This window comes from Camelina sativa, chromosome 3 (genome assembly GCF_030686135.1).
Source record: "Camelina sativa cultivar CO46 ecotype springtype chromosome 3, ASM3068613v1".
Lineage (NCBI taxonomy): Eukaryota > Viridiplantae > Streptophyta > Magnoliopsida > Brassicales > Brassicaceae > Camelina > Camelina sativa.
In genome coordinates, this window is record NC_141882.1 from 28,639,848 (window position 1) to 28,665,233 (window position 25,386).

At 36.3% G+C, this 25,386-nt stretch overlaps 3 protein-coding genes across 4 annotated transcripts; all 3 read right to left on the reverse strand.

The window, feature by feature from the left end:
* Window positions 1-2,036: 2,036 nt before the first annotated feature.
* On the reverse strand, window positions 2,037-6,497 carry LOC104778103 (putative LRR receptor-like serine/threonine-protein kinase At1g51820). Its single transcript, XM_010502470.3, has 13 exons — window positions 6,221-6,497; window positions 5,565-6,090; window positions 4,788-5,245; window positions 4,552-4,711; window positions 4,365-4,436; window positions 4,205-4,276; window positions 4,047-4,118; window positions 3,780-3,961; window positions 3,416-3,663; window positions 3,197-3,323; window positions 3,034-3,099; window positions 2,764-2,953; window positions 2,037-2,675 (listed from the first exon to the last, which is right to left on the reverse strand). Exons 1-13 carry the CDS (start codon window positions 6,291-6,293, stop codon window positions 2,267-2,269), a joined length of 2,655 nt encoding a protein of 884 aa, XP_010500772.2. The 5' UTR covers window positions 6,294-6,497; the 3' UTR covers window positions 2,037-2,266.
* A 271-nt stretch (window positions 6,498-6,768) lies between these two features.
* On the reverse strand, window positions 6,769-11,055 carry LOC104778104 (putative LRR receptor-like serine/threonine-protein kinase At1g51820). Of its 2 annotated transcripts, XM_010502471.3 has the most exons (13): window positions 10,835-11,055; window positions 10,207-10,732; window positions 9,375-9,850; window positions 9,138-9,282; window positions 8,981-9,052; window positions 8,832-8,903; window positions 8,694-8,765; window positions 8,434-8,609; window positions 8,093-8,340; window positions 7,870-7,996; window positions 7,731-7,796; window positions 7,432-7,621; window positions 6,769-7,349 (listed from the first exon to the last, which is right to left on the reverse strand). In XM_010502471.3, exons 1-13 carry the CDS (start codon window positions 10,908-10,910, stop codon window positions 6,941-6,943), a joined length of 2,655 nt encoding a protein of 884 aa, XP_010500773.1. In that variant the 5' UTR covers window positions 10,911-11,055; the 3' UTR covers window positions 6,769-6,940. The 2 variants fall into 2 exon arrangements, with proteins under 2 accessions (XP_010500773.1, XP_087363115.1); XM_087506989.1 differs by lacking the exon at window positions 8,694-8,765 and having other exon boundaries at window positions 10,835-11,033.
* A 3,406-nt stretch (window positions 11,056-14,461) lies between these two features.
* On the reverse strand, window positions 14,462-18,576 carry LOC104778105 (putative LRR receptor-like serine/threonine-protein kinase At1g51820). Its single transcript, XM_010502473.3, has 13 exons — window positions 18,382-18,576; window positions 17,764-18,283; window positions 17,076-17,551; window positions 16,848-16,992; window positions 16,687-16,758; window positions 16,540-16,611; window positions 16,348-16,419; window positions 16,086-16,267; window positions 15,762-15,985; window positions 15,540-15,666; window positions 15,386-15,451; window positions 15,105-15,294; window positions 14,462-15,004 (listed from the first exon to the last, which is right to left on the reverse strand). The coding sequence occupies exons 1-13, from the start codon at window positions 18,452-18,454 to the stop codon at window positions 14,596-14,598; spliced, it is 2,628 nt and encodes an 875-aa protein (XP_010500775.2). The 5' UTR covers window positions 18,455-18,576; the 3' UTR covers window positions 14,462-14,595.
* Window positions 18,577-25,386: the final 6,810 nt, after the last annotated feature.

A 25,386-nucleotide genomic window follows, 5' to 3' on the forward strand; every position in this document is an offset into this window, starting at 1 on the left:
CATCTTCTTCTTCTTCATGGTCTTGATTCCATGATCACACATTACCTTTACATGCATCACAAAAAATAATTAAGACGCATGAGTATTATCAAAAATACTCAATGAGGCAATCCTCCCATCTATTAGGCTATACACACAAGCAATTGAGAATTTAATGTTCAACAAACAATAAACAACACAATTAAACCAGGAAATGCAAGTATCAGCCGTCTGCTGAATGGGTTGGTGTCGACCGAAACCCTCCTGGTTATGTTAATTGACACTGACCACCGGACAACTCTAAAAACCTAGCAATGTCGACTGACACCTTTACCTGGTGTCGACTGACACCTCTACCTGATGTCGACCGAATCCTCCCCAAGTTCTCGCGCCGTCTCCACTTTGGTGTCGACCGAACTGAAAAAATAATGGTGTCAACCGACACCTTCCTTGGTGTCGATCGACACCCATCCCAAAACTATGGAAAATTGTTTGCGGGTGTTACACTTAATATCAATCATCCAAACAAACTACAACCACAATCCTAACTAAAGAAAAGTTAAGTTGGGTTGTATATGTTAAGTGATATTTTTAACGGTTTTTATAATCGTTTTGATATTACTTCTTGAGTATTTTTCGTCGAGAACTTGTTTATTATGGTCTTTTCTATATATTTAGGTTTATGGACCATTTGGAGCAAAATGAGGTGTTTTGAAAGAGAAATGGAGCAAAATGCATCTTGATCTAGTGTCAAATAAAACCTAATGTGCACTCAACCACGATCTAATGGTGTCGTCGTAACACTTAGGGTCGAATCCACAGAGACCAAACGATACACTATGAAATTATATAGATCGAGTATAGTTAAAGCAAAAGAAAGTTTGTATTTCAAGTAATCGATTAAGAAAGTTCGGGTTTTCGGGTTTTCGGGTTTAAGCATATAGAACCCGTTCGGGTTTTTTATACTTTCGGGTCGGGTTCGGGTATTATCCGTTCGGGTTCGGGTTTTTCGGGTATACCCGAACTCATTCAATCCATGAACAAAAAAAAAAACTAATTTTTATTTTTTTATAAATTTTAAAAAACTTATATATATATATATATATATAAATATTTAACATTTCATCTTAGTACAGAGAAACTAAGATAGCAGAATGGTTAAAAATGCATCCATAAATGTTCAAGGTCATAGGTTCGAATCCTCTAAAATGCATATTTTTACATTTAATTCGGGTTACTTCGGGTGGGCATTCGGGTTCGGATAATACCCGAACCCGAACTGAACCATCTACTTCGGGTCAGGTTCGAGTTCGGGATTCGGGTCCGGGTAAAATGCCCAAGCCTATATACATGAGTTCTTCCGCCTTACCATTTTTTCACAAGTAAATAGCATCATCTTGTGCATCCCATGTGTACACTGCGCCACACCTATAAATGGAAGCCCCTGTATATGCTGTATTTATGATATTCCATACAAAGTTACACTTGAATATCGTCTTCGTGAAGATAGCACCATCATGAAAACTAAAATTGTATGTAGGACCTTGAAATTTAACAAAATGATCACCTAAATCGTCGGTTATGGACTTGCAATGAACTTGTAGATCACTATGACTTAAAGAAAGGTTGTTTTGAAAAACTACAGTATATTTATGACATGCAGCTTCATTTGACCCAAAACGCGAAAAAAATATCAAAAACAGAAAACTTAATGCAATAATCATTATTTCGTATCAATCTAAGTATACTTTGGAGTATATCTTGCAAAATACTTCTTTATTACATTTGGGTATGTCTTTGCTGATTTATAGACTTTTGATGTTTGGAAAAGTCTTATCTCATTAAGTTGAGAAATACTTTAAATGTGTTTGAACACTTTTTTGTCATAAAAGATGTTAAATTTTTTATGAATAATATTTGACTAGTTTAATTAATTATTTTTATTTTCCCAAAAGTAACATAGATGAAACAAAAACCCATGCATGTGTCTATCGGTGAATGTAACATAGATAAACAAAAGTAACATAGATAAACAACTATGTTAAAATTTTGGGATATAGAATAATAATAAAATATTGGGATATATTTATAAAAGTAACATAGATAAACAAAAACCCATGCATGTGTCTATCGGTGAATGTAACATAGATAAACAAAAGTAACATAGATAAACAACTATGTTAAAATTTTGGGATATAGAATAATCATAAAATATTGGGATATATTTATAAAAGTAACATAGATAAACAAAAACCCATGCATGTGTTGTTGCAGGATAATTCTTCATCTACCGAGCCGTTGGGCTCACTTCGGTTTCGAAGGTCAAGCTCAATTCTATAGAACTCTTTGATTCCATATCCCGACTCGCTCCTCCCCTTGCATTTTCAGATGCCAGACACTCGTTTAATTCAACAACAACTTGGGACATGGTCGGTCTTCTCACAGAATTAGGATTTAGACAACCCATTGCTAGTTCAACAGCTTTCCAAACAGAAGCAGAGTCATAATCTTCATTAAGACTAGGATCCATAATGCTTTTGATGTCTCCTTTTGTAAGCATTACTCCTACCCATTCTGCTATATGAGGCTTTACACGGATTTTGTCGATCACAGGTTGGTTTGTGATGATCTCTAACAATACAATCCCAAAACTATAAACATCACTCTTTTCTGTCAACCAATTTGTCCTATAGTATCTGCAAATCGAAATTTATGACAAAATTTGTGAAGTTTCTTTCTCATTAAGAGAAAGAAAAAAAGGAATTTCATGAGCGGTATACTTACTCAGGATCGAGATATCCAGGAGTACCGGCAACAACTGTTGACACATGAGTTTCACCTTCTATCGGAAATGATCTTGAAAGCCCAAAATCAGAAAGTTTGGCTTGGAAGTGCTCATTCAACAATATATTTGTGGTTTTGACATCTCTATGAACCATTGGTGGTTTGCATCCATTATGCAAATACTCAAGTCCTAAGCGACAACAATCATTTTTAATTAATAGCAAATAAACAAACAGTGGAAAATATTATGGGGTTAATCTCTAAACAAACCTTGTGCAGACTCAAGGACTATTTTAAGTCTAGTTCCCCAATTCAAAATAAACCGGTTGCGTGTTCCTGGTTGTTAAAAGAACATATTTTAGTGCCCAACTCTTATGTTACCTCCACAGAACAAAAAAAATAAAAGAAAAATTCATTCATACTTGATTTATACCTGACATATGTTCTTTTAGATCTCCATTCGCCATGTATTCATAGATAAGAGCCAAGTTCACTCCTTCGTCGCAGTATCCAACAAGACCGACCAAGTTTTTGTGATGAACTCTTAGAAGAAGTTCTACCTAGACACCAAAAACCATAACTCAGAAGTTTATGCTAGTTTTTAGAAATATTTTAGTTATTGATGTTTGTGATGACGGTGAGAGATTATTACCTCAGCTTTGAATTGTTTATATCCTTGAGATGATGAATGGGAGAGTATCTTAACAGCTACTTGTTCAGTACCGTTCACAAAACCATGATAAACAAATCCAAACCCTCCTTTCCCAAGGATTCTTTGAAAGTTATTTGTCATTATCACAACCTGTGAGTAAGTAAACCTTCTATTTTTTGCCACTATTGCCGGTTCCGATGATCTAGGCGATCTACCATCTGATGCTTGCATATACGATGGTGGTGGCCCTAAGATTTCAAGCAAAAACTGTTGTTATACTTAGTACTTAAGTTTGATATTTATGTATGTGTTGTGATATTAAGAATTAAGAAAGCAAGGAAATTTGAACTTATTGATAAAGTACCTTCAACTTTTGGTGACCTTTTCTTTTTAAGAATAAAAAACAGAACCAATGCACCTATAAGAACAGCTATTGAAACAATTGATGCAATAACTGGCACTATGACACTCTTTTTCTTATGTCCATCATCTCCTTTATTCACACATGAACCAGCTGTGCAAACAAGATGAGGGTTGCCTTTAACACTGTAAAATGTGAGTGCTGTTAAAGATATCAATTACATCAATAGGTGTGATAAAAATTAAAAAGTTATAAATAAAAATTGTTTACTTTAATTTCATTCCTTTCTTCTGAAGAAGTGAGGGAGGAACTGAGCCACTGAGATTATTACCACTTAGGTTTCTGTTGGAGTAGACAATGATTCGAAACTATTTTAAGTAAGTTAACTAAAAGAAAGAATAATTTGAAGTGTCTCATTATAAACTCACATGACCAAGAGTGATTTTATGTCAGCTAGAAACGCAGGTATATCTCCAGTCAAGTTGTTACCTGACAAGTCCCTGCCCAAAGAAGAACGAACCCTTCAAATATGATTCATTTCTGAAGGCAAAAACCATTTGAGGTTTCGTCAGCCGTGGAGATACTTACAGTTTCTGCAAGTGAATTAGATTCATAATGGCTTGCGTGATGATCCCACTTAATCCACTTGAAGATAAGTCTCTAGAGAAAAAACAAAAAAAAAAAAAGGTGTGAGATAATAATTTGAAAATTGACATGATTAAAGATTGACGTGATTAAAAAAATATTATTAATTGTATTAAACGGTTTATCTCACAAGGAAGTGATTATTGGTGACGTAGAAATATCAGAGCTGTTGCAATTTAGACCATCCCACAAAAACAGTTTGGGGACACATGGATCTCCTTGCCAACTGATTCTAGTTAATCCGTAAGTATCTTGAACATTCTTAATACCAACAACTGTAAAGTTTGATGATATCAAGAATCAAAACATAAAACACAGATATTTGTAGATAAGGTCAATAATGTATAAAAAATCGACATACCGTCATCTCCATTTGTGGTAAATCAATCACGCTGAAAGCCTCGATAGCATTAAGTATAGGTGGAAGGGTCGATTTCAGCGTCTTCACAAGCTGCAAAATGCATGCCCCTCCATCGCATTGCTGTGGGATCGAGTTGACTATGGATGCGGTTTTTAGCGGTAGAGGACTAAAAGGTCCAAAAGTATATATTCCGTTCTGTGTTACATTGAATTCCCTTGTGTCGTTAGCCCTTAGATTCTGAAGCTCTGCAAAGTGTACGTAAGAGTAATACTGTGTAGGAGGCTCTATTGTCCATGTGATGTTCAAGGTCTCGTTAGCCTCAAGGGGCGTTGCGGCTTTTGCCATTACACCTTGTGGTAGTTCATATGTAATACCAGTGTTTACATTGAGAGTCGTAGTTAGTTGTGTCCATGAGTTGTCGAAGAGAGGGTACCATTTACGGTCATAGACATCCTCCGGGAACCTGCACAATCATGTATTAGATTACATTACTAATCTGACATATGGCTTTCCATTTTTTCAAACGCAACAACTATATTGACATGTGAAAATTGTTTTGTTCTCCTCAAGAAATATAATTTATTTTTTCAAATAATTTTTAAGAAATTATAAAATGTAAACACAAAATCCAGTATCTATTTTTTTGGCAGTTTTTGCTTTCACGTTTGCAACGTAATTACAACGTATGTATAGAGAAAATTTCATTAGAACACATATATAGAGAAAATAAAATTTAGATAACATGAATGCAAACAAGCAATCGAAACATAAAGTTTATGTACCTTATACGAGTACTTGAATTGCTAATATACCCTCGGAATAAGTATTTCAGTGAACCGCTTTGAGTAACGTACATATTTTTCTTCAGCGGCCGTAGCTCCAACATATTTATAAAAGGTATACTTATTCCCGTGTTAACAAGACACACCTGTAAAGAGTTGGAATTGGTCACATGGATGATCTCCTCTATAGTGTCATTGCTACTCACCGTTGACCACAAATTTGGACCCAAGTAAAGGTCAAAGTTTGGCACAACGTTAAGACCATCGTAATTTCCATATACAAATGTGGCCTTGATCAAATAGTTGGTGTCGCGGGTGACGTTTAGATTGTAGCAGTTTCGTACCCCCTCTGGAAAATATCTCATAATCAAGGTCGGCCTATCGTAGAGCGGTTCGAATTCCTTGGCAACTCTACCGGTTTTCCCACTGTTTACTAAATCAGCATCTGATGTATATGTTAAACCCGTTTCTGGCGCATTGTAAGGAGATGCAAGAGGGGATAAACCACAATCCACACTAATGAAACCTAATAATTAAGACAATACATGAAAAGCAAAATAGTGTATCATCTAAGAAACAGTTTAAGAAATAAGAAACACGCATATATATATATATATATATATATATACAGACTGGATCAACAAATTAGTGCTTACCTGTTTGATTTTGAGCTTGTACAAGATGAAGTATCAACAGAAAAGTGACAACGTACACAAAATATCTCTCCATTGTTCTCCGTACTTTCCAAAAGAAAGAACGTTTTCTTAAGATATCAAGCTATGCATGTGAGTACATATGACTATATGAGCCACTTCTCAAAAGTCTCAAAGGCAGTTATACATATAAATAAAATAATTGAGAAATTTTTTCACGATGGAAAATGATACGACAGAACAAGTTTTGAGAAAATGACAAAGTGTCTTTTGTTTTTATGTCAATGACAAGAGTTATTAGTGGTCGAAAACATTTTCATGTACTTTAGACCGGTCACAATACATTGACGAAAGTTAACGAAAAATAATTTCGGTGTAGTCGACATCGCAGAACGAGGAATAATATCTAGAAAGGAGACGTGTATAAATAAATAAATGACGTTTTTCGTTGAATTTGACTTTGTATGGCATTTCATTGGTTGATCTGTCTAATCGTGTCTTCTTCGTTCTAGATGGATAACGTTTTCGCAATTGCAAGCTCCACCGTCAAAAGTCATCGATCATAAAGCTTATATCTCTTTGTGTACTGTTATACATCATAGTATTTGTGCATGCACAATGAAACCTCCAATGATGTTGTACATTAGAAACATATTTGAGTACTTAAGCGAAACAGATTAAACAAAAACTTATGTAATATCGCAGAAAATTTCTTCATTTGAACTACCGAGCTATTGGGCTCACTTGGGTAGTAAAGGTCAAGCTTACGTCTAAAGAACTTGTTGAGTCAATGTCTCGAATCGCTCCTCCCCTTGAATTTTCACATGTCAAACACTCATTTAATTCAAAAACAACTTGAGACATGGTGGGTCTTCTAGCTGAAGAAGAATTAAGACAACACATTGCTAGCTCAACAGCTTTCCAAACAGAAGTGGAATCATAATCTCCATTTAGACTTGGATCCATAATGTTTCTTATGTCTCCTTTTGTAAGCATTTCCCCAACCCATTCCGCTATATGTGGCTTTTCACGACTATGGTCGATCACATGTTGGTTTGTGATAATCTCTAACAATACGATCCCAAAACTATAAACATCACTCTTTTCTGTCAACCAATTTTTTCTGTAGTATCTGGAAAGCAAAACATATTATAAATTTTACGTAGTTTCTTTTTCATTGAAGAAAATGGATAATCACTTAAAAGGTAACTTACTCAGGATCGAGATATCCAGGAGTTCCAACAACAACTGTTGACACATGAGTTTCACCTTCGATTGGGAATGATCTCGAAAGCCCAAAATCAGCAAGTTTGGCATCAAATTTTTCATTCAGCAATATATTTGTTGTTTTGACGTCTCTATGAACCATTGGTGGTTTGCATCCATTATGCAAATACTCAAGTCCTATGCCACAACATTAGGTTTTAGCAATATTGCATAGTTTATCTAAATGAAAAATAAAATAAACAAACAAGTATAAGAACAAATAATGGGGGATAATCTCTAAACCGACCTTGGGCAGATTCAACTACTATTTTTAGTCTAGTTCCCCAATTTGAAATAAACTGGTTACGTGTTCCTGTATTTTAAATGTAAAGATAAATGTTAAAACTATAGAACTAATAAATAACAGTTAGTCATGATTGTCTTACCTGACATGTGGTCTTTTAAATCTCCGTTGGCCATGTATTCATAAATAAGAGCCAAGTTCTCTCCTTCGTCACAGTATCCAACAAGGCCTACCAAATTTTTATGATGAACTCTAAGAAGAAGTTCCACCTAAATACCAAGCCAGTAATCACAAGTTATATAATCTTTAAAATATTTGGATCATTGATTATTTCGTTTGAGATACTGATGAAAGTATGATTTTACCTCAGCTTTAAACTGTTTATATCCTTGCGATGAAGAATGAGAGAGTATCTTAACAGCTACTTGCTCTGTGCCGTTCACAAAACCATGATAAACAATTCCAAACCCTCCTTTCCCAAGGATTCTTTGGAAGTTATTTGTTATTATCATAACTTCTGAGTATGTAAATCTTCTATTCTTCGTCACTATTGCTGGTTTAGCTGATCTAGGGGATCTACCATCTGACGCTTGTACATATGATGTTGGTGGCCCTAAGTTACCGAAAAAAATATTGTAGTCAGGCTTAGAACTTGGTCTGATATTTAAGTGTGTTGTGATATTACTCTTGAGCTAAGGTATTATACCTTCAACTTTTGATCCCGTTTTCTTTTTGAGAACAAAAAATATTGCCAATGCACCTATAAGAACAGCTATTGAAGCAATTGATGCGATAATTGGCACTGTGATACTCTTTTTCTTATGTACATCTCCTTTGCTAACACATAAATCTGTGCAAAGAAGATGAGGGTTGCCTTCAACACTGCAAATTTTGTTGTTGTTAAAGATGTCAAATATATAAATTTGCTTGATAACAATCGGAAAAACAAAAAAAAAAATTGTTTACTTTAGTTTTAATCCTTTCTTCTGGAGAAGAGAGAGAGGAACCGAGCCAGTGAGATTATTACCACTTAAGTTTCTGTTGGAGTAGATGAAGAGTCAAACCATAAGCAATCATGTTTTAGAAAAAGTTTAGGAAACTTACATATCCAAGAGTGATTGTATGTCAGCTAGAAATTTAGGTATTTCTCCAGTTAATTTGTTATCTGACAAGTCCCTGCCATTAACAATAATATAATTCACTTCCAAAAGGCGAAACAAATATGAGGTCTGGTCAGCCGAAGAGATACGTACAGGTATTGAAGATTGGTTAGATTTTGAATTCCTTGTGTAATGACCCCAGTTAAACCACTTGAAGATAAGTCTCTGAAGACATGAAGTGTGAGAATTGTACTTGAATTGATATGATTAAAAAATATATATATATAAATTATCGAATGATTCTTCTCACAAGGAAGAAATTATTGGTGGCGTAGAAATATCGGAGTTGTTGCAATTTAGACCATCCCACAAAAACTGTTTGGGGACACATGGATCTCCTTGCCAACTGATTCTATTCAATACATAAGTGTTTTGAACATTCTTGATACCAGCAACTGCGTTTGTAAAGCTTGACGATATCAAGAATAAAAACATAAAAAACGCAAAAGACTTGTAGGTAAGACCAATGATGTAAAAAGCGACATACCTTCATCTTCATTTGTCTCCATTTGGGGAAAATCAATCACAGTGAAAGCCTCGATAGCATTAAGTAAAGGCGGAAGAGTTGATTGCAGCGTCTTCACGAGCTGCAAAAGACATGCCCCTCCACTACATTGCTCGGGGGTTAAGTCCTGTACGGTTTCAGTTTTGAGCGGTTTAGGACTATAAGGTCCAAATGTATTATCTCCATCCAACGTCACATTAAATTCTCTTGTATCATTGGCCCTTAGAGATTGAAGCTCTGCAAAGTGAATGTAGGAGTAAAATGGTGTAGTAGGAGGCTCTATTGTCCATGTAATGTTCAAGGTCTCGTTAGCGTTTAGCGGTGTTGCGGCTGTTGTCATTACACCTTCTGGTAGTTCATAACGAGTGCTAATATTTACATTGAGATTCGTAGTTACTTGCGTCCATGAGTTCTGAAAGAGCGGGTACCATTTACGGTCATAGACATCATCCGGGAACCTGTCAAAATCTTGTATTAGATCACATTACTAATCTGACATATGGCTTTCCATCGTTAATTTCAAACGAAAAAAAAAAAAAAAAAAACTATCGACATATAAAATCTTGATATCTTTCAAGAAAAAAATAAAACCATGCTTTTCAAAAATCTTTTTTACTAAATTATAAATGAAACTCAAAATACCTGTGTTTCTCTATCTGTTCTTGCAGTTTGATTATAAAACCAAATTTAATTAGAACGCGAAATATCGTAAGAAAATATTTACGATATAACATGTATGTATACGTAAATCCAAACAATCAGTCAAGAGTCTGACGTATGTTTATGTAACATGAAAGTTTGGATCGTTTAGTACCTTATACGACGACTTGAATTGCTAATATACAACCTGAATAAGTTCTTCAGTGAACCGCTTTGAGTAGCGTACACATTTTTCTTCAATGGTCGTAGCTCCAAAACATTTATAAAAGGTATACTTATTCCCGTCTTAACAAGACAGATCTGCAAAGAGTTGAATTTGGTCACATGGATGATCTCTTCCATCGTGTCATTACTACTCACCGTTGTCCATAAATTTGGCCCAAAGTAAAGGTCAAAGTTGGGGTCGACATTAAGACCATCGTAATTTCCATATACAAATGTGGCCTTGATCAAATAGTTGGTGTCGCGGGTGACGTTTAGATTGTAACAATTTCGTACTCCGTCTGGAAAGTATCTCAGTGTCAAAGCCGGCTTATCAACGAACGGTTCGAATTCCTTGGCGATTCCACCAGTCTTCCCACTATTTATTAAACCGGCATCTGATGCATATGTTAAACCGGTTTGGGGTGCATTGTATGGTGACTCGGGAGGGGATAAACCGCAATCTACACTGATAAATCCTGTTAAGAAAATAGCTGAACTATTATTTCGTAGTCAAATCATCTAAGAACAGTTGAAGAACACACACACACATATATTAAATCAACAAATTCATGGCGTACCTGTTTGATTTTGAGCTTGAGCAAGACGAAGTATCAGCACAAAAATGGCAATGAACACAGAACTATATCTCTCCATTGTTTTCCTTACTGTCCAAATGAGACGGCTTCTGTTTTTTTTTTTTTTTTTCTTTCTCTATTACGATATCAAGTTATGCATACAACTGTATAAGCCACTGATCAAAATTCACAGCCAACTCTTTATAAGATTAAAATTCTTGAATAGATAAATAATTGAGTATATATATATATATAGTTTATAGAATGAGTCTGAGTTTGCTTGTTTATTTAATTTTTAGTTTTTGATTCTCATTATGTTAAAGGTTTTATCAAATAGTAATTTAGTAAAAGAATTGTTTTGGCAATAATACGTTTTGCGTCAAAATAATAATTACAAGAGGCTCATAAGGTTGTTATCTAAACTTATGGATCATGAAACGATTCTAATAATTGCTACAAGTTTGTTTCTGTGGCTAAGTCAATTCTGTATAGAACTTCGGCGTAGTCGACGTGGAAAAATAAGGAATGATGGAGACGTGCTGCACAAGCTTCAAATGATCTACCATATTCGTTGACTTTGATTTTTTTTTTTTATTCTAATTCGAAATTTCGTAATTTTTTTCTTATTTCTGAGATCACAACTGGAGCCTGCACTAGTTGTGTGCTTGAAGATTTTTTTTTTTAATTGGAAATTTCGTAATTTTTTTTTTGTTTGTGACATCAAAACTGGAGCCTGCATTAGTTGTGTGCTTGATGAATTTAATTCTTCGAAGTATTTTACATACAGGTAGTTTATATATTACATCCAATATTTTGAGTTTTAAATATTCGGATGGCGACCTAAAACCTAGCATTTAACCTCATCTGAGCGACTTTAGAATATTTAGGCATTTATAAAATAATTTAATGGATATAAATTTATATTACAAAGTAAAGTTAATAAAATAAAATGATTTATAAGCAACATATATAATAAAAAACTAGAATATATATTTTTATCAATATAATATGTCAACTTGGTTACAAAAGTTTAAAATTTGCTTGTATTTTAAAATGTCATCTCATAAAAATATGAATATTTGCAGTTTAGATGATCATTCCTTAATTAAGAAATCATTGAGAATATAAGTTTTACATAAAAATTAGATGGGCAAATAATTTGATTTAATTAAATATTAAGTGGACAAACCCTAAACCCTAAATCCTAAACGTGTAAGCAAACGTTATTGATTTTGAAATAGTCATTGACATGTATGGTGTATGTAGCCTTCACTAGTTGTGATCTTAATGAATATATAACATATTATTTATATTATATAATTTTTTTTAGACGTAACTGCAGTTTACACCGTCCCATCAATAAATATGGGAAGAACTGATCACATAACAAACCCACCACGGCACCACACGTGCAGAGAGTAAACAAAATTTAATGATAATAACACATTGGTTAAAGAACTGTTTAAGACCTTACATTCATATAACTTTTCTCAAATTATGGATCGTTTTGACTTTATCTACCTCGTGGCTGTTATAAGAGGAGCAGTTGAGTTATGGTCATCGAGGATGTGAACTTGATTTTTGTTATATCCAAAATAGAGAAAATGTAGTGGTGCATACATGGTTGATATACGATGGTTTTTACGGTTTTAACCATATAAGTATGGTTTTTGAGTTTTTTTATTTGTTTTTTAGATTGTTTTTTAGTCTTTATAAGATAAGGTATTCATTGTCAGAGATGGAATATGATAGAGCTAAATATAAAGATTTGGAGCATATTTAAGCTTTAAGGCTGAGCTGTGAAGTTTGAAGACAAGTTAAGAGATATATATGCATCGATCATGCAAGTGATGGCATCGATCGATGCAGTTCTCACAAGACGAATACGAAGTTTTTCTAAAACTTTTGGAAGATTTACAAAGTTCCCTAAAGTTTTCCTTATTTGCAGTTAATATCAATCCGTGTTTTACGAATATATTTAAATATGTTTTCTAGATCATTGTTTAGACCTAAGTTTTATTTTCTGTAAATTTTTGAGAGAGAAATCCTGAGAGTATGTGGAGAGACAAGCCAATAACTCACCCCTGTTGAGAGAAGCTTTTAAACTCCAATATTTCTTTAGACCTAAGTTTTATTTTTTTGTGGAACTTTTTGGGAGAGAGAAACCCTGAGAGCTTTTGGAGAGACAAGTCAATAATCCAGCCCTCTTAATAGAAGCTTCTAAACTCCTTTGTTTTTTTTTTTGAATTCTTTTATGATATCTATTTTATTCATGGTTTTTGTTTCATTCATTATGTCTGAGTAGATCTCTTGTTAGGTTCAGGATTTTCATAGGGACTTTATGGTTTATTAGATCTCTTAATACTTAAGATTCATTATCTTCTTTGATCTTCATCTTTGATTGTTCTTCATATTAATTCTTGATTGATCACCTAGAATTAATAACTTAGGAAAGTAAATTGATATGAGAATATACTTGATTTTCCTGATAAAACATTTGATGAAAAAATTACTTTCTGCAAAGAGAATTAATTTAGTAATTTTGTGAACAAATCTAAACTTATTTTCAAAGTTGGTTTTTAACTTGAATTTTGCAAAGCGATTTGAATTTTCGGGTTTTAAAACTTAGATAATATTTGCAGTGAGGACTGATTTGTTTTACAATTGAGTTTAGAATTCTATATCTGATTTTTATTCATTCAATCTTAATTAATTGATTGATATGATATCCTAGAATTTCCCTAGACCTAGCGTTTTTAATTCTTAAATTTACAACACTTTTTAATTCTGTTTTTGATTGTTTTTAATATTATAATTTTGATTTAGCATAATTAAAAGATTAATAAGTCTATTGTGTGATCTAGAGTCTATGTGGATTCGACCCCTACAGTATTACAACTGCAAGGTTGTTAGTAGCATGAGGGTCATATCAATAGTGTAACATCCTAGTTTCAATTATTATGAGAAAACTTTTACAATTAAACATGTTTGAGCTGAAGTAAATTTAAAATGGGTAACTTTTTTGAGAAATAATTGTTGGAACCGTGCGAGCAGGTCAGCCCAGAGCTAAAGCACAACAAGCAAGGGTTTTAGGCAACAAAATAGATAAGTAGTTTTGAGGGCATCACAATGTATAATATTACTCATAGTATAGCGGTTAAATCTCAATCAGTATTTTCTAAAATATTTGGTTCGAACAAGTCATTAAAGTCTTCTAGACGTAACAAACTAACTACTGGATAAGGATGGGTCCACGAACCAAAAAAGACTTAAGAAACATTAAAAAAAGTGGTTGTCGGGTTGTTACATGTAGCACTTAAAATAATTAATTATGCTTTTTGTGTTATCAACATGCAATTATCTTTTCTGTCAAACAACTTTAAAGTTAGTGTATATATGGGCACCCAAACATAATGCCAGTCCTTTACAAATTTACAAATTGCAAAACTCATTAGACTTGAGTACAGTTGTTATACCGAGTCCTTTAGTACAAACCAACCACCTAAGTTCTGTTGAGAATTATTTCGTCTTGCAAAACTCCAAGTTTTTGTTCCAAAAAGTACGATAACTTTTCATTTTTTCACCTTCACCCTCCCATTTTCTCAGCTAAAAATTGAACTGAAGAACAAATTAGGAAAATAAAAAATAAGAGTTTGAATTCAGAGATGACTGATATAATACAGAGACAAATTTTATTACATTACATAGAAACAGATAAACAAAAATCCATGTGGCAGGGGCGAGAAAATTATTGTATGTATAAACTACCGAGCCCTTGGGCTGACTTCGGTATCAAAGGTCAAGCTCACTTCTATAGAACTCTTAGAGTCCATATCCCTACTCGCTCCTCCCCTTGAATTTTCAGATGCGAGACACTCGTTTAATTCAATAACAACTTGGGACATGGTTGGTCTTTTTGATGAAGAAGGATTTAGACAAGTCATGGCTAGCTCAACAGCTTTCCAAACAGAGCCAGAATCATAATCTTCATTTAAACTAGGATCCATGATGCTGTTGATGTCTCCTTTTGTAAGCATTACTCCTACCCATTCTGCTATATGTGGCTTTTCGCGACTTTGGTCGATCACAGGTCGGTTTGTGATAATCTCCAATAATACAATACCAAAACTATAAACATCACTCTTTTCTGTCAACCAATTTGTTCTATAGTATCTGGAAAAAATATATATTAAAAAAAAATTAATATCAACATAATGATTCACTAAGTTTCTTTATCACTAAAAGAAGAATTTTTTTAAGCAGTTATACTTACTCAGGATCTAGATATCCAAGGGTTCCAACAACAGCTGTTGACACATGAGTTTCACCTTCGATTGGGAATGATCTGGAAAGCCCAAAATCAGCAAGTTTGGCCTGGAATTGCTCATTTAACAATATATTTGTGGTTTTAACATCTCTATGAACCATTGGTGGTTTGCATCCATTATGCAAGTACTCGAGTCCTAGGCAACAACAATCATTTTTAATTAATAGCAAATAAACAAACAGTAGAAAATAGTATGGGGGTAATATCTAAGTAATTTCTAAACCAACCTTGTGCAGACTCGACAACGATTTTTAGTCTTGTTCCCCAATTCAAGATAAAGCGGTTACGTGTTCCTGTTTCTTAAAAGAACATATTAGTGTCCAAGTTTTATGTTACCTCCAAAGAACATAAATAAGTCACTCAATCTTCTTTGGGTTTTACCTGACATTTGTTCTTTTAGATCTCCATTGGCCATGTATTCATAGATAAGTGCCAAGTTCTCTCCTTCGTCACAGTACCCAACAAGACTGACCAAGTTCTTGTGATGAACTCTAAGAAGAAGTTCTACCTATACACCAAAAACCATAACTCAGAAGTTCAAGTGCTAGGAAAAGGTTCACCAATGTTTTTTAGTTCTAGATAAGGATGAAGGTGAGAGCTTACCTCAGCTTTGAATTGTTTATATCCTTGAGATGATGAATGGGAAAGTAACTTTACAGCTACTTGTTCAGTGCCATTGACAATACCATGATAAACGATTCCAAACCCTCCTTTCCCAAGGATTCTTTCGAAGTTATTTGTCATTATCTCAACTTGTGAGTAAGTAAACCTTCTATTTTTTGTCACTATTGCTGGTGCAGATGATCTAGGCGATCTACCATCTGAACCTAAGGTGTCAAGCAAAAAAAGTAGTCAGACTTAGTACTTAACTTTGATATTTAGGTATGTTGTAATAGTACTTTTGAGATCATTTATAATTAGAAATACCTTCCATTTTTGATGTCCTTTTCTTTCTAAGAATGAAAAACAGAACCAATGCACCTATAAAAACAGCTATTGAAGCAATTGATGCAATAACTGGCACTACGACACTCTTTTTCTTATGTCCATCATCTCCTTTGTTCACACATGAACCAGTTGTGCAAACAAGATGACGGTTGCCTTCGACACTGCAAAATATGAGTGTTGGTAAAGATACTATATTACATCAACCGACGTGATAATAATCAAAAAGATAAAATTAGTTTACTTTAACTTCATTCCTTTCTTCTGAAGAAGTGAGGGAGGAATTGAGCCACTGAGATTATTACCACTTAAGTTTCTGTTGGAGTAGACAAAGAGTTAAAAACTATTTTAAGCAAGCATATTCAGCAAAAGAAAGGTTAACCAAGTTTTTAAAAAACAAAACAAAACAAATTTGCATGTCTCATTATAAACTTACATGACCAAGAGTGATTTTATGTCAGCTAAAAACTCAGGTACTTCTCCAGTCAAATTATTATCTGACAAGTCCCTGAAAAATGAACGAACCCATATATGACTCATATTCCAAGGCAAAACTAGTTTGGTTAACCGTTGAGATACTTACAGTTCTTGCAGATGAGTTAGATTCTGAATGGCTTGGGTGATGATCCCAGTTAGTCCACTTGAAGATAAGTCTCTAGAGACAAAAAAAAAGAGTGTAAGATAATAGGTTAAAATTAACATGATTCGAAACTGATACAAATTGTATTGAAAGATTCATCTCACAAGGAAGTGATTATTGGTGGTGTAGAATTATCCGAGTTGTTGCAATTTAGACCATCCCACAAAAACATTTTGGGGACACATGGATCTCCTTGCCAACTGATTCTACTCAATCCGTAAGAATCTTGAACATTCTTGATACCAGAAACTGTAAAGCTTGGTTATATCAAGAATCTAAACATAAAACGCAAAGACTTGTAGATATGATCAAGAATGTAAAAATCGACATACCATCATCGGCATTAGTCTCCATTTGCGGGAAATCAATCACGGTGAAAGCCTCCATAGCATTAAGTAAAGGTGGAAGGGTAGATTTCAGCGTCTTCACAACCTGCAAAATGCATGTCCCTCCGTCGCATTGCTCCGGGCTTAAGTCAAATACGGTTTCGGTTTTTAGTGGTTTAGGACTATAAGGTCCATATGTATATTTTCCATTCAGCGTCACATTGAGTTCCCTTGTATCATTGGCCCTTAAAGTCTGAAGCTCGGCAAAGTGCATGTAGGAGTAAAACTGTGTTGTAGGAGGCTCTACGGTCCATGTAATGTTCAAGGTCTCGTTAGCTTTTAGGGGCGTTGCAGCTCTTGCCATTACACCTTGTGGTAGTTCATAAGTAATACTTGTGTTTAAATTGAGAGTCGTAGTTACTTGTGTCCATGAGTTTTGGAAGAGCGGGTACCATTTACGATCATAGACATCATCCGGGTACCTAACATATGGCTTTCAAATTTTTCAAATGCAAAAACCATTGACATGTGAAATGTTTTTTTTTTTTTATGAAATAGAATTAATTTTACAACATTTTTTCAACTATAAATGTAAACGCTGGATATATAAAGAAAAAAAATAATTCGAACACTAGAAATTGACGTTTTAAAACATGTTTATAAATGTAACATGAAACTTTAGATCCGTTCATACCTTATACGACTACTTGAATTGCTAATGTACACCCTGAATAAGTACTTCAGTGAACCGCCTTGAGTAACGTACATATTTTTCTTCATTGGTCGTAGCTCCAAAACATTTATAAAAGGTATACTTATTCCAGTCTTAACAAGACACACCTGTAAAGAATTGGATTTGGTCACATGGATGATCTCCTCTATAGCGTCATTAGTACTCACCGTTGTCCACAAATTTGGACCCAAGTAAAGGTCGAAATTTGGCCCAACATTAACACCATCGTAATTTCCATATACGAATGTTGCCTTTATCAGATAGTTGGTGTCGCGGGTGACATTTAGATTGTAGCAGTTCCGTACTCCATCTGGAAAATATCTTAGTGTCAAAGTCGGCTTATCGTAGAGCGGTTCGAATTCCTTGGCAACTCTACCGGTTTTCCCATTGTTGACTAAATCAGCATCTGATGTATATGTTAAACCAGTTTTGGCTTCATTGTATGGAGGCTCACGAGAACCACAATCCACACTAATGAATCCTGATAAGACAAAATCGATGAAAAAATATCTTATAATCTAAGATAAACCGTTCAAGAACTAGCACATATAAAGATTAAAACGACAACTTTTTACGTACCGGTTGGATCTTGAGCTCTAACAATATGAAGTATCAGAAAAAAGGTTGCAATGATGACACAATGTCCCTCCATTGTTCTCCTTACTGTCCAACAGAGAGCTTTTATATTTTATTTTTTAAATGCAAGTTATGCATATGAGACGATGGACTAAATGAACCACTTCTCAGAAAGTCTTTAGTCAACTTCTTATAAGATTAATGAATTGAATAAAACAATCCATAGACAATCATTTCTCACGATTCGAAATGATTCGTTAGAGCAAGTCGGAATAAAATGATAAGTGGTATTTGTTTTTCGTCAACAATGACAACAATTGACAAGAGTTATTTAGTGATCGAATACTCTCTTACGTATTCGTTGACTTTGACTTTTCTAATGGCATTTCCATTGATTGATTTGTCTCTTTGATTGAGTCTTTGTCTACCTGGACCGATCAACCGTAAAAAGTCAAACGATCAAAAGCTTGTAATGTTTAAGAAGTCGCTTATGATTACTCCGAAACTCCAATTGTGTCGAGTTTATTTTATCATATTGTTTGTGCATGCCAATGCAACATCCAATGATTTATAAATTTGTAGGATTCAGATAATTATATTGCCTCTACTTGTGTGCCTGATGAATTTAGTACTGCATATATTACATAAAATATTTTAGAAAAAATAAATCTCTTTTATATGTTTTTCCAAAAAAAAAAATAAATCTTCGAATGCCAAACGTTTTTAGGACAGAATAATCAAAACAAAGTATAGAACAGATCAACATACCAGAACATATATCTGTAACAGATATGAAAAGGATTCTCCTTTATTACTGAATATTTGATTTGTAACATATTAAAAACATTCTTATTATACTTAACCTAGAGGTTACTCTTCTGTTCATGTATAAATATGTATTCTACTCTTTGTAATAATAGAGAAGACATTCACTTAACATGGTATCAAGAGCCTAAATTTTTTTTAGCAGCCTCTCCGCTTTTCTCCTCTCTCTTTCTTCTCTGTTTTTCTCTCTTTCTTTCGTCTCTTCTAGACTATCCTTCCTATTTCCTCTCGTCATGGCTGCTGTTGAAGCTGTTGACACCACCCCCTCTCTCCTTAATATCAATATGATGAATATCACTAAGCTTACCACCGTCAACTACATGACTTGGAGCCTTCAAATTCACTCTCTCCTTGATGGTTACGATCTTGCGGGCTATATTGATGGTTCATCGATTCCGCCTGATCCAACGATCACCACTGGTGATCAGACCACCCTGAACCCTGCCTACAGCAAATGGCGCCGTCAAGAAAAACTTATCTACAGCGGCCTCCTCGGCACCCTCTCCTCTTCAATCCAGTCTGTAGTTTCCAAAACTACAACCTCTGCAGAGATGTGGAAGAAGATCTCTGCCACTTATGCCAACCCAAGCTGGGGTCATGTTCAACAACTCCGGATTCAGCTCAAACACTACACAAACGGTGATAAGTCCATTGATGTTTATCTTCAAGGGTTAACCACTCGTTTTGATCAGCTAGCTCTCCTTGGCAAACCGATTGAACCAGAGGCTCAGATTGAGTTTGTCCTTGATGGTCTCCCTGAGGAGTACAAATCGGTCGTTGATCAAATGGAAGGCAGGGATACACCTCCGTCTCTTACCGAGATCCATGAGAAACTGCTCAATAAGGAAGCCAAATTAATGGCCACCTCTGCCTCTGTGCCCATGTCTGCACCGGTCTCTGCCAATATTTCTACCTCTCAATCCTACCAAGGCAAAGAGCAGAGGATACCAAGGTCGCTGTCAACTATGTGGTGTGTACGGCCACAATGCTAAACGTTGTCAGCAACACTCACAACAACACGACGGTTTCAATAATCAAATGACTCCGCAGTTCCGTCCCTGGCAACCACGAGCAAATTTGGTCATGGGAAACTCGTCCAGTGCAAGTCCATGGGTCATGGACAGTGGTGCGACTCACCACATGACAAGTGATCTGCAAAACCTCTCTCTCCATCAACCATACAGTGGCAACGACAGTGTTCTTCTTGGTGACGGTATTGGTATCCCTATAACGCACATTGGTTCATTATCCCTACTCTCTTCTACCTCATCTGCTAAACCTTTATAGTTAACAAACGTTTTATGTGTTCCCCACATTAGCAAAAATCTCATATCTATTTACCGCCTGTGTAATGCTAACAAGGTCTCTGAGGAATTCTTTCCTGCGTATTTTCAGGTGAAGGATTTGTTCTCGGGTGTCCCGTTAATCTGCGGCAAACCAAGGATGAGCTGTATGAATGGCCACTATCCACCTCCACCATCACCTCTTTCTTTGCCAACACCACATCAAAACCTTCTATGTCTGATTGGCATCATCGCTTAGGACATCCCTCTCTTTCTATTCTCAAAAATGTTCTTTCTCTTTATTCTCTTCCTTGCTCGCAATCTGTATCATCTTCTTCATTATGTCCAGATTGCTCCATTAATAAAGCTCATAAACTACCTTATTTCTGAATCAACAATTGTTTCCACCAGACCTCTAGAATACATTTTCTCAGATGTTTGGTCATCCCCCATTACCTCAATCGACGACTACAAATATTATGTTATCTTCATTGATCACTACTCACGCTACACATGGATCTACCCTCTCAAAACAAAGTCACAAGTACGTGAAACCTTCATATCTTTCAAAGCTCTTGTCGAAAACCGCTTCAACACCAAGATTAGTACGCTCTACACTGACAATGGTGGAGAGTTTATTGCACTCCGTCCTTTCCTCATGACTGCTGGCATCTCTCACTTCACCTCTCCACCTCACACCCCCGAACACAATGGAGTCTCCGAACGGAAGCACATGCATATTGTCGAAACTGGGTTGACTCTTCTCTCACACGCGGGTATCCCAAAGACATATTGGACGTTCGCCTTCGCTGCTGCAGTATACCTCATAAACCGGATGCCAACTCCGGTCATTGCTATGACATCGCCGTTCCAGAAGCTCTTCAACACTGCTCCTAACTACACGAAGCTTCGTGCGTTTGGCTGCTTATGCTTCCCTCTGCTTTGTCCGTACAACACCAACAAACTCGAAGATAGGTCCACCCCGTGTGTCTTCATCTGTTAATCCCCGACTCAAAGTGCCTATTTTTGCCTCCAGCCCAGCTCCGGTTGCATATACACGTCTCGCGATGTCAAATTCGATGAGAAAATCTACCCATTTATAACAATTCATCCTTCACCATCAGCTGCCTCAATATCGTCAACAATACCCACCCCTGCCGTCACCAAAATTCTTGTCCTCCGGCCGTTTGTACAGCTCCCGCCGACACCCGTGATCACGATTCCTCACTGTCACCACTCGATGGCGTCTTTGGCTGGTCACCGTTCCACAGATACTGTGGCAGCATCATCACAGGTACGCTCCTCTGTTTCCCCTTTGCTACCCTTATTTGATTCTCGAAGCCCACAAGAAGCAAGCCCAACAACAAATCCACAGCCACAAAGCCCATCTCCCACTCCAAGCCCATGGAATCAAACCCAAACTGAAACATCTTCTTCCCCAAACCTCTCAACCACTCCCTTGTCTAATGCTTCCCCTGAAACTCAGCCATCATCGTCGTCCTCCACCTCTCCACCAACCTCTATCCAACCCAATCCACTCCCCTCGTCGTCTTCTTCTGACGGCACACCACCTCCCCAAAATAATCACGAGATGCAAACCCGCCGGAAAAAACAACATTGTCAAACCCAATCCCAAATACAACCTCTCCATGAGAATCTCTCCACACATTCCCCTAGAACCACAGACCGTGAACCAAGCGTTTGATACTAGGATTTTTGTGTGTCCTAGTAGGTTCAATTAACCTTATGCAGTTGTAATACTTAAGGTGTCAATCCAGTTGGGACACTTTACTATCACTCAAGATGCAATCAGGATTTTACAAGTCAAGCAAATTCAAAGAGAGTGTTTATTTCTAACAATCCTAGAATGATAAAAATGCAAAACGGAAATGAACTACAAGATTAGAAACGAACATGCATGACAAGAAGCGAAACTGAATGAGTAAAAGCAGAAAACGATTTTAAACATGAACTAGATAACAAGAACAAAAATGCAATATCAATCAAAAAGATAGAAGTCCTAAGGATGAGAGTAATTGATATCGGCGGAGTCTCCTAGTCTACCAAGTGTTTAACATGCCACAAGAAAACTATCCCTAGACAATGAACATCATAACTTAGCTAATCCAATCTCTTGGCAGAAGCAACTCAAACTCGAACACTTCCAAACCTAGCTCTCGCTAGAGAAACATGGTCAACCAGGCATGACGAACCAGTTCATTCACGTCAACGAACACGCTAGACAACTAATCTCTTAGGCTAGGAATGCAAGTCTCTGGCACTAGTTGGTCAGACATTTCATCAAACACCTTTTGGATGCGGAAATGTCTAAGACCTAGTTCCAATTGATAAGAGAGAAACTAGTATTTCTAACTCTAGTCCATAAGGGATTATACGAATCTAAACTTAAACACCCTACATACTAAGATCCTCCACCTAATTTATCCCATCCTCAAGAACTCTAACACTACTCAGATCCAGAAATAATCATCAAGGATACAAACTCAGAAAGCATTGAATCAAGCATCATGAGGTAGATAAAAATGAGGTGAACAACTTTGTATAAGAAATCCAGTGCAAAAACTCAATAAAATCAAAGCTATCTGGATTACAAGATTAGAGAACGTTTTAGGTGGCTAGTAAACCTTAAGGAAAATCCAGATGTCTGAGTAAAAACTTAACAAAACGTATTTATAGTAAAACATGGAAATCCCTAAAACATAAAACGACAATATAGAACGTCGGTTCAGGAACCCTTCTCGGACGTGTCTTCAGAACAAAACCAGGACGTCGGTTTAAGAGCGTCGATCGAGTCGGAGTTTAGGAAGTTTGATCGAATGGTGGCTTGAGATCGTTGATCGAGTGGCAGCTTGACACGTGTCGTCTGAGAGGTGATGATCGAGTCGCATCTTGAGGGTGCTCACTGATATGTTACGGTTTTGACTCACTTTGACCCCGTTTATTTGATAGTTTTGTAGTTGTTTGAGTCCTTTTCAGGTTATAATAAGAGGCTAGGAAGCTAAAAGTAAGGATTGGAACAGCAGGAGCAACCGGAGCAGAAAGGAGTTGAATTGGAGCAGAAAAGCTGATTTTAGACCCAGGAGCACATGCTCCCGATTTCCGAGCACATGCTCCCAACTCTACGGTTTCATGACGACACGTGGCAAGCATCTAGGCGCCGATTCCCTGCCTAATTCCCCTTATTTTAGGCGATCCTTTGTTAGAGAAAGAGGGCTGAGATCGCTTTTTAATAGGGAGATTTGAATTTGGAATCTTTCCTTATTTTTCTCTACTTGTATGCTATTTAACCTAGGGTTTTAGGAGAGAGATACTTACCTTTTCTTTTGGTTTTTGGGGGGAGCGACGTTTTGTGAGGGAGAGGAAGAGCGGCTACGTTAGAGAAGCGATTATGAACCCTTGTGATTTTTATATTTTTATGCTTTTGAATTTCTCATCTATGTTGGCTATTCATTTCTCTATGTCTGAGTAGTTTTCTTTGCTAGATTAGGGGTTTCAAAAGGGGTTTCATGGGTTAGCAACAAAACACAAATAGGGCTTTATATAATCGATTGTCTTCACTATTGTTAGACTTAATGCTTAGGTTGATTTGATCACCCAATCTATGATTCTAGGTTTATCTATTCATCAAAAGTGTAATAGGTTGCTAGAAAAGACATTAGTGGGCAAATTATCCTAGACCTGCGAAAGTTGATGTGTAGGTGATTTGTGAACTTATCATTCCTGTTCTTTAATGCTTGTCTGCGATTCTGGGCTCAAACGACAGTTTAGGGTTTATGGACCGCCGAGCATGTGCTCCGGATGTCTGAGCACGTGCTCCGCGTTTCCGCACAGAATCGATCAGATAGAGTTATTGATACCACGACAGTGGATCAGTTTATATTTATGTTTGAGTTCTAGACTGGTACTTAATCTATGCCCTGAATAGTTGTTTAGTTGCTATCTCTGAAATTCCCGAGAACTACCCCTGATCTAGTGTTTAGCTTATTGCCTTTTTATACCGTTCTAATCGCGTTACTGTTACCAAACAAACCCAACTTTGAATTGTCTTAGCTTGAAATTGAACCAATAGAACCATAGAGTAAAACTTGGTCTTCGTGGGATTCGACCCCTAAGTACTACTTCTTTGCTGTGCACTTGCAGTAGGAAAATAGGGTTTAAAACTCTCTGTATCAAGTTTTTGGCGCCGTTGCCGGGGACCAAATTTTTACCTTTGGTTTTCGGCGAAATTACTAGACTAAGACCTTACTGATTTGTCTTTCTGCTTCTTCTTTGCGTGTGTTTTAGGTGCATGTCAAGAAGATCTACAAGAAGAAACAACACCGAAGAACTAGTTGCTTTGTCAGCCGCAGAGCTCTCTTTGGCAGAAAGAACAAACCGCAAGAACAGAAAGTTTCAATCCGTCAACATGGGTGACAACAGAAACAATGAGGATATGGCTGCCGAGTTGCAGCAACTTCGACAACAGTTGGGGCAGTTGCTCCGTGCTCAACACGAAAGAGCCGGGCCGCCACAACCGTCCATTGGGGACAAGGACAACCCACATGTGTTCTACACCAACCGAGCGGCGATTGTTCCTCCCACCATCCAGAGACAAGATTTTGAGATCAAGCCACAAATGATCTCTCTAGTGAAGCAGCACCTATTTCACGGTCTCCCAGCTGAGATTCCGATGGACCACATCGAGAATTTTGAGGAGATATATAGCACCACTGGTTCAAATGGGATACCTCCAGACTTTCTGAAGTGCAAGCTCTTTCCCTTCTCTCTTGCGGATAGAGCTTCACGTTGGCTGAAGTCATTGCCACCTGGGTCTCTGACATCATGGGAACAGTGTAGATCTGCGTTTCTGGACAATTTCTACACCACGGCTAAGACCGCT

Bases quoted from the DNA above. Each gene is read 5' to 3' on its own strand.
- LOC104778103 (XM_010502470.3), bottom strand. From the start codon at position 6,293: ATGGAGAGATATTTTGTGTACGTTGTCACTTTTCTGTTGATACTTCAT. The intron at 5,246-5,564 runs GTACATAAACTT...ATGATTGTGCAG, and splicing joins AATTCAAGTACTCGTATAAG to GTTCCCGGAGGATGTCTATG. The intron at 4,277-4,364 runs GTAAGTATCTCC...TTCTTTGGGCAG, and splicing joins CTAATTCACTTGCAGAAACT to GGACTTGTCAGGTAACAACT.
- LOC104778104 (XM_010502471.3), bottom strand. From the start codon at position 10,910: ATGGAGAGATATAGTTCTGTGTTCATTGCCATTTTTGTGCTGATACTT. The intron at 10,733-10,834 runs GTACGCCATGAA...TTTTCTTAACAG, and splicing joins TCAAGCTCAAAATCAAACAG to GATTTATCAGTGTAGATTGC. The intron at 9,851-10,206 runs GTACTAAACGAT...AGATTTTGACAG, and splicing joins AATTCAAGTCGTCGTATAAG to GTTCCCGGATGATGTCTATG.
- LOC104778105 (XM_010502473.3), bottom strand. From the start codon at position 18,454: ATGGAGGGACATTGTGTCATCATTGCAACCTTTTTTCTGATACTTCAT. The intron at 18,284-18,381 runs GTACGTAAAAAG...TTGTCTTATCAG, and splicing joins TAGAGCTCAAGATCCAACCG to GATTCATTAGTGTGGATTGT. The intron at 15,295-15,385 runs GTTGGTTTAGAA...GTTGTTGCCTAG, and splicing joins CGTTGTCGAGTCTGCACAAG to GACTCGAGTACTTGCATAAT.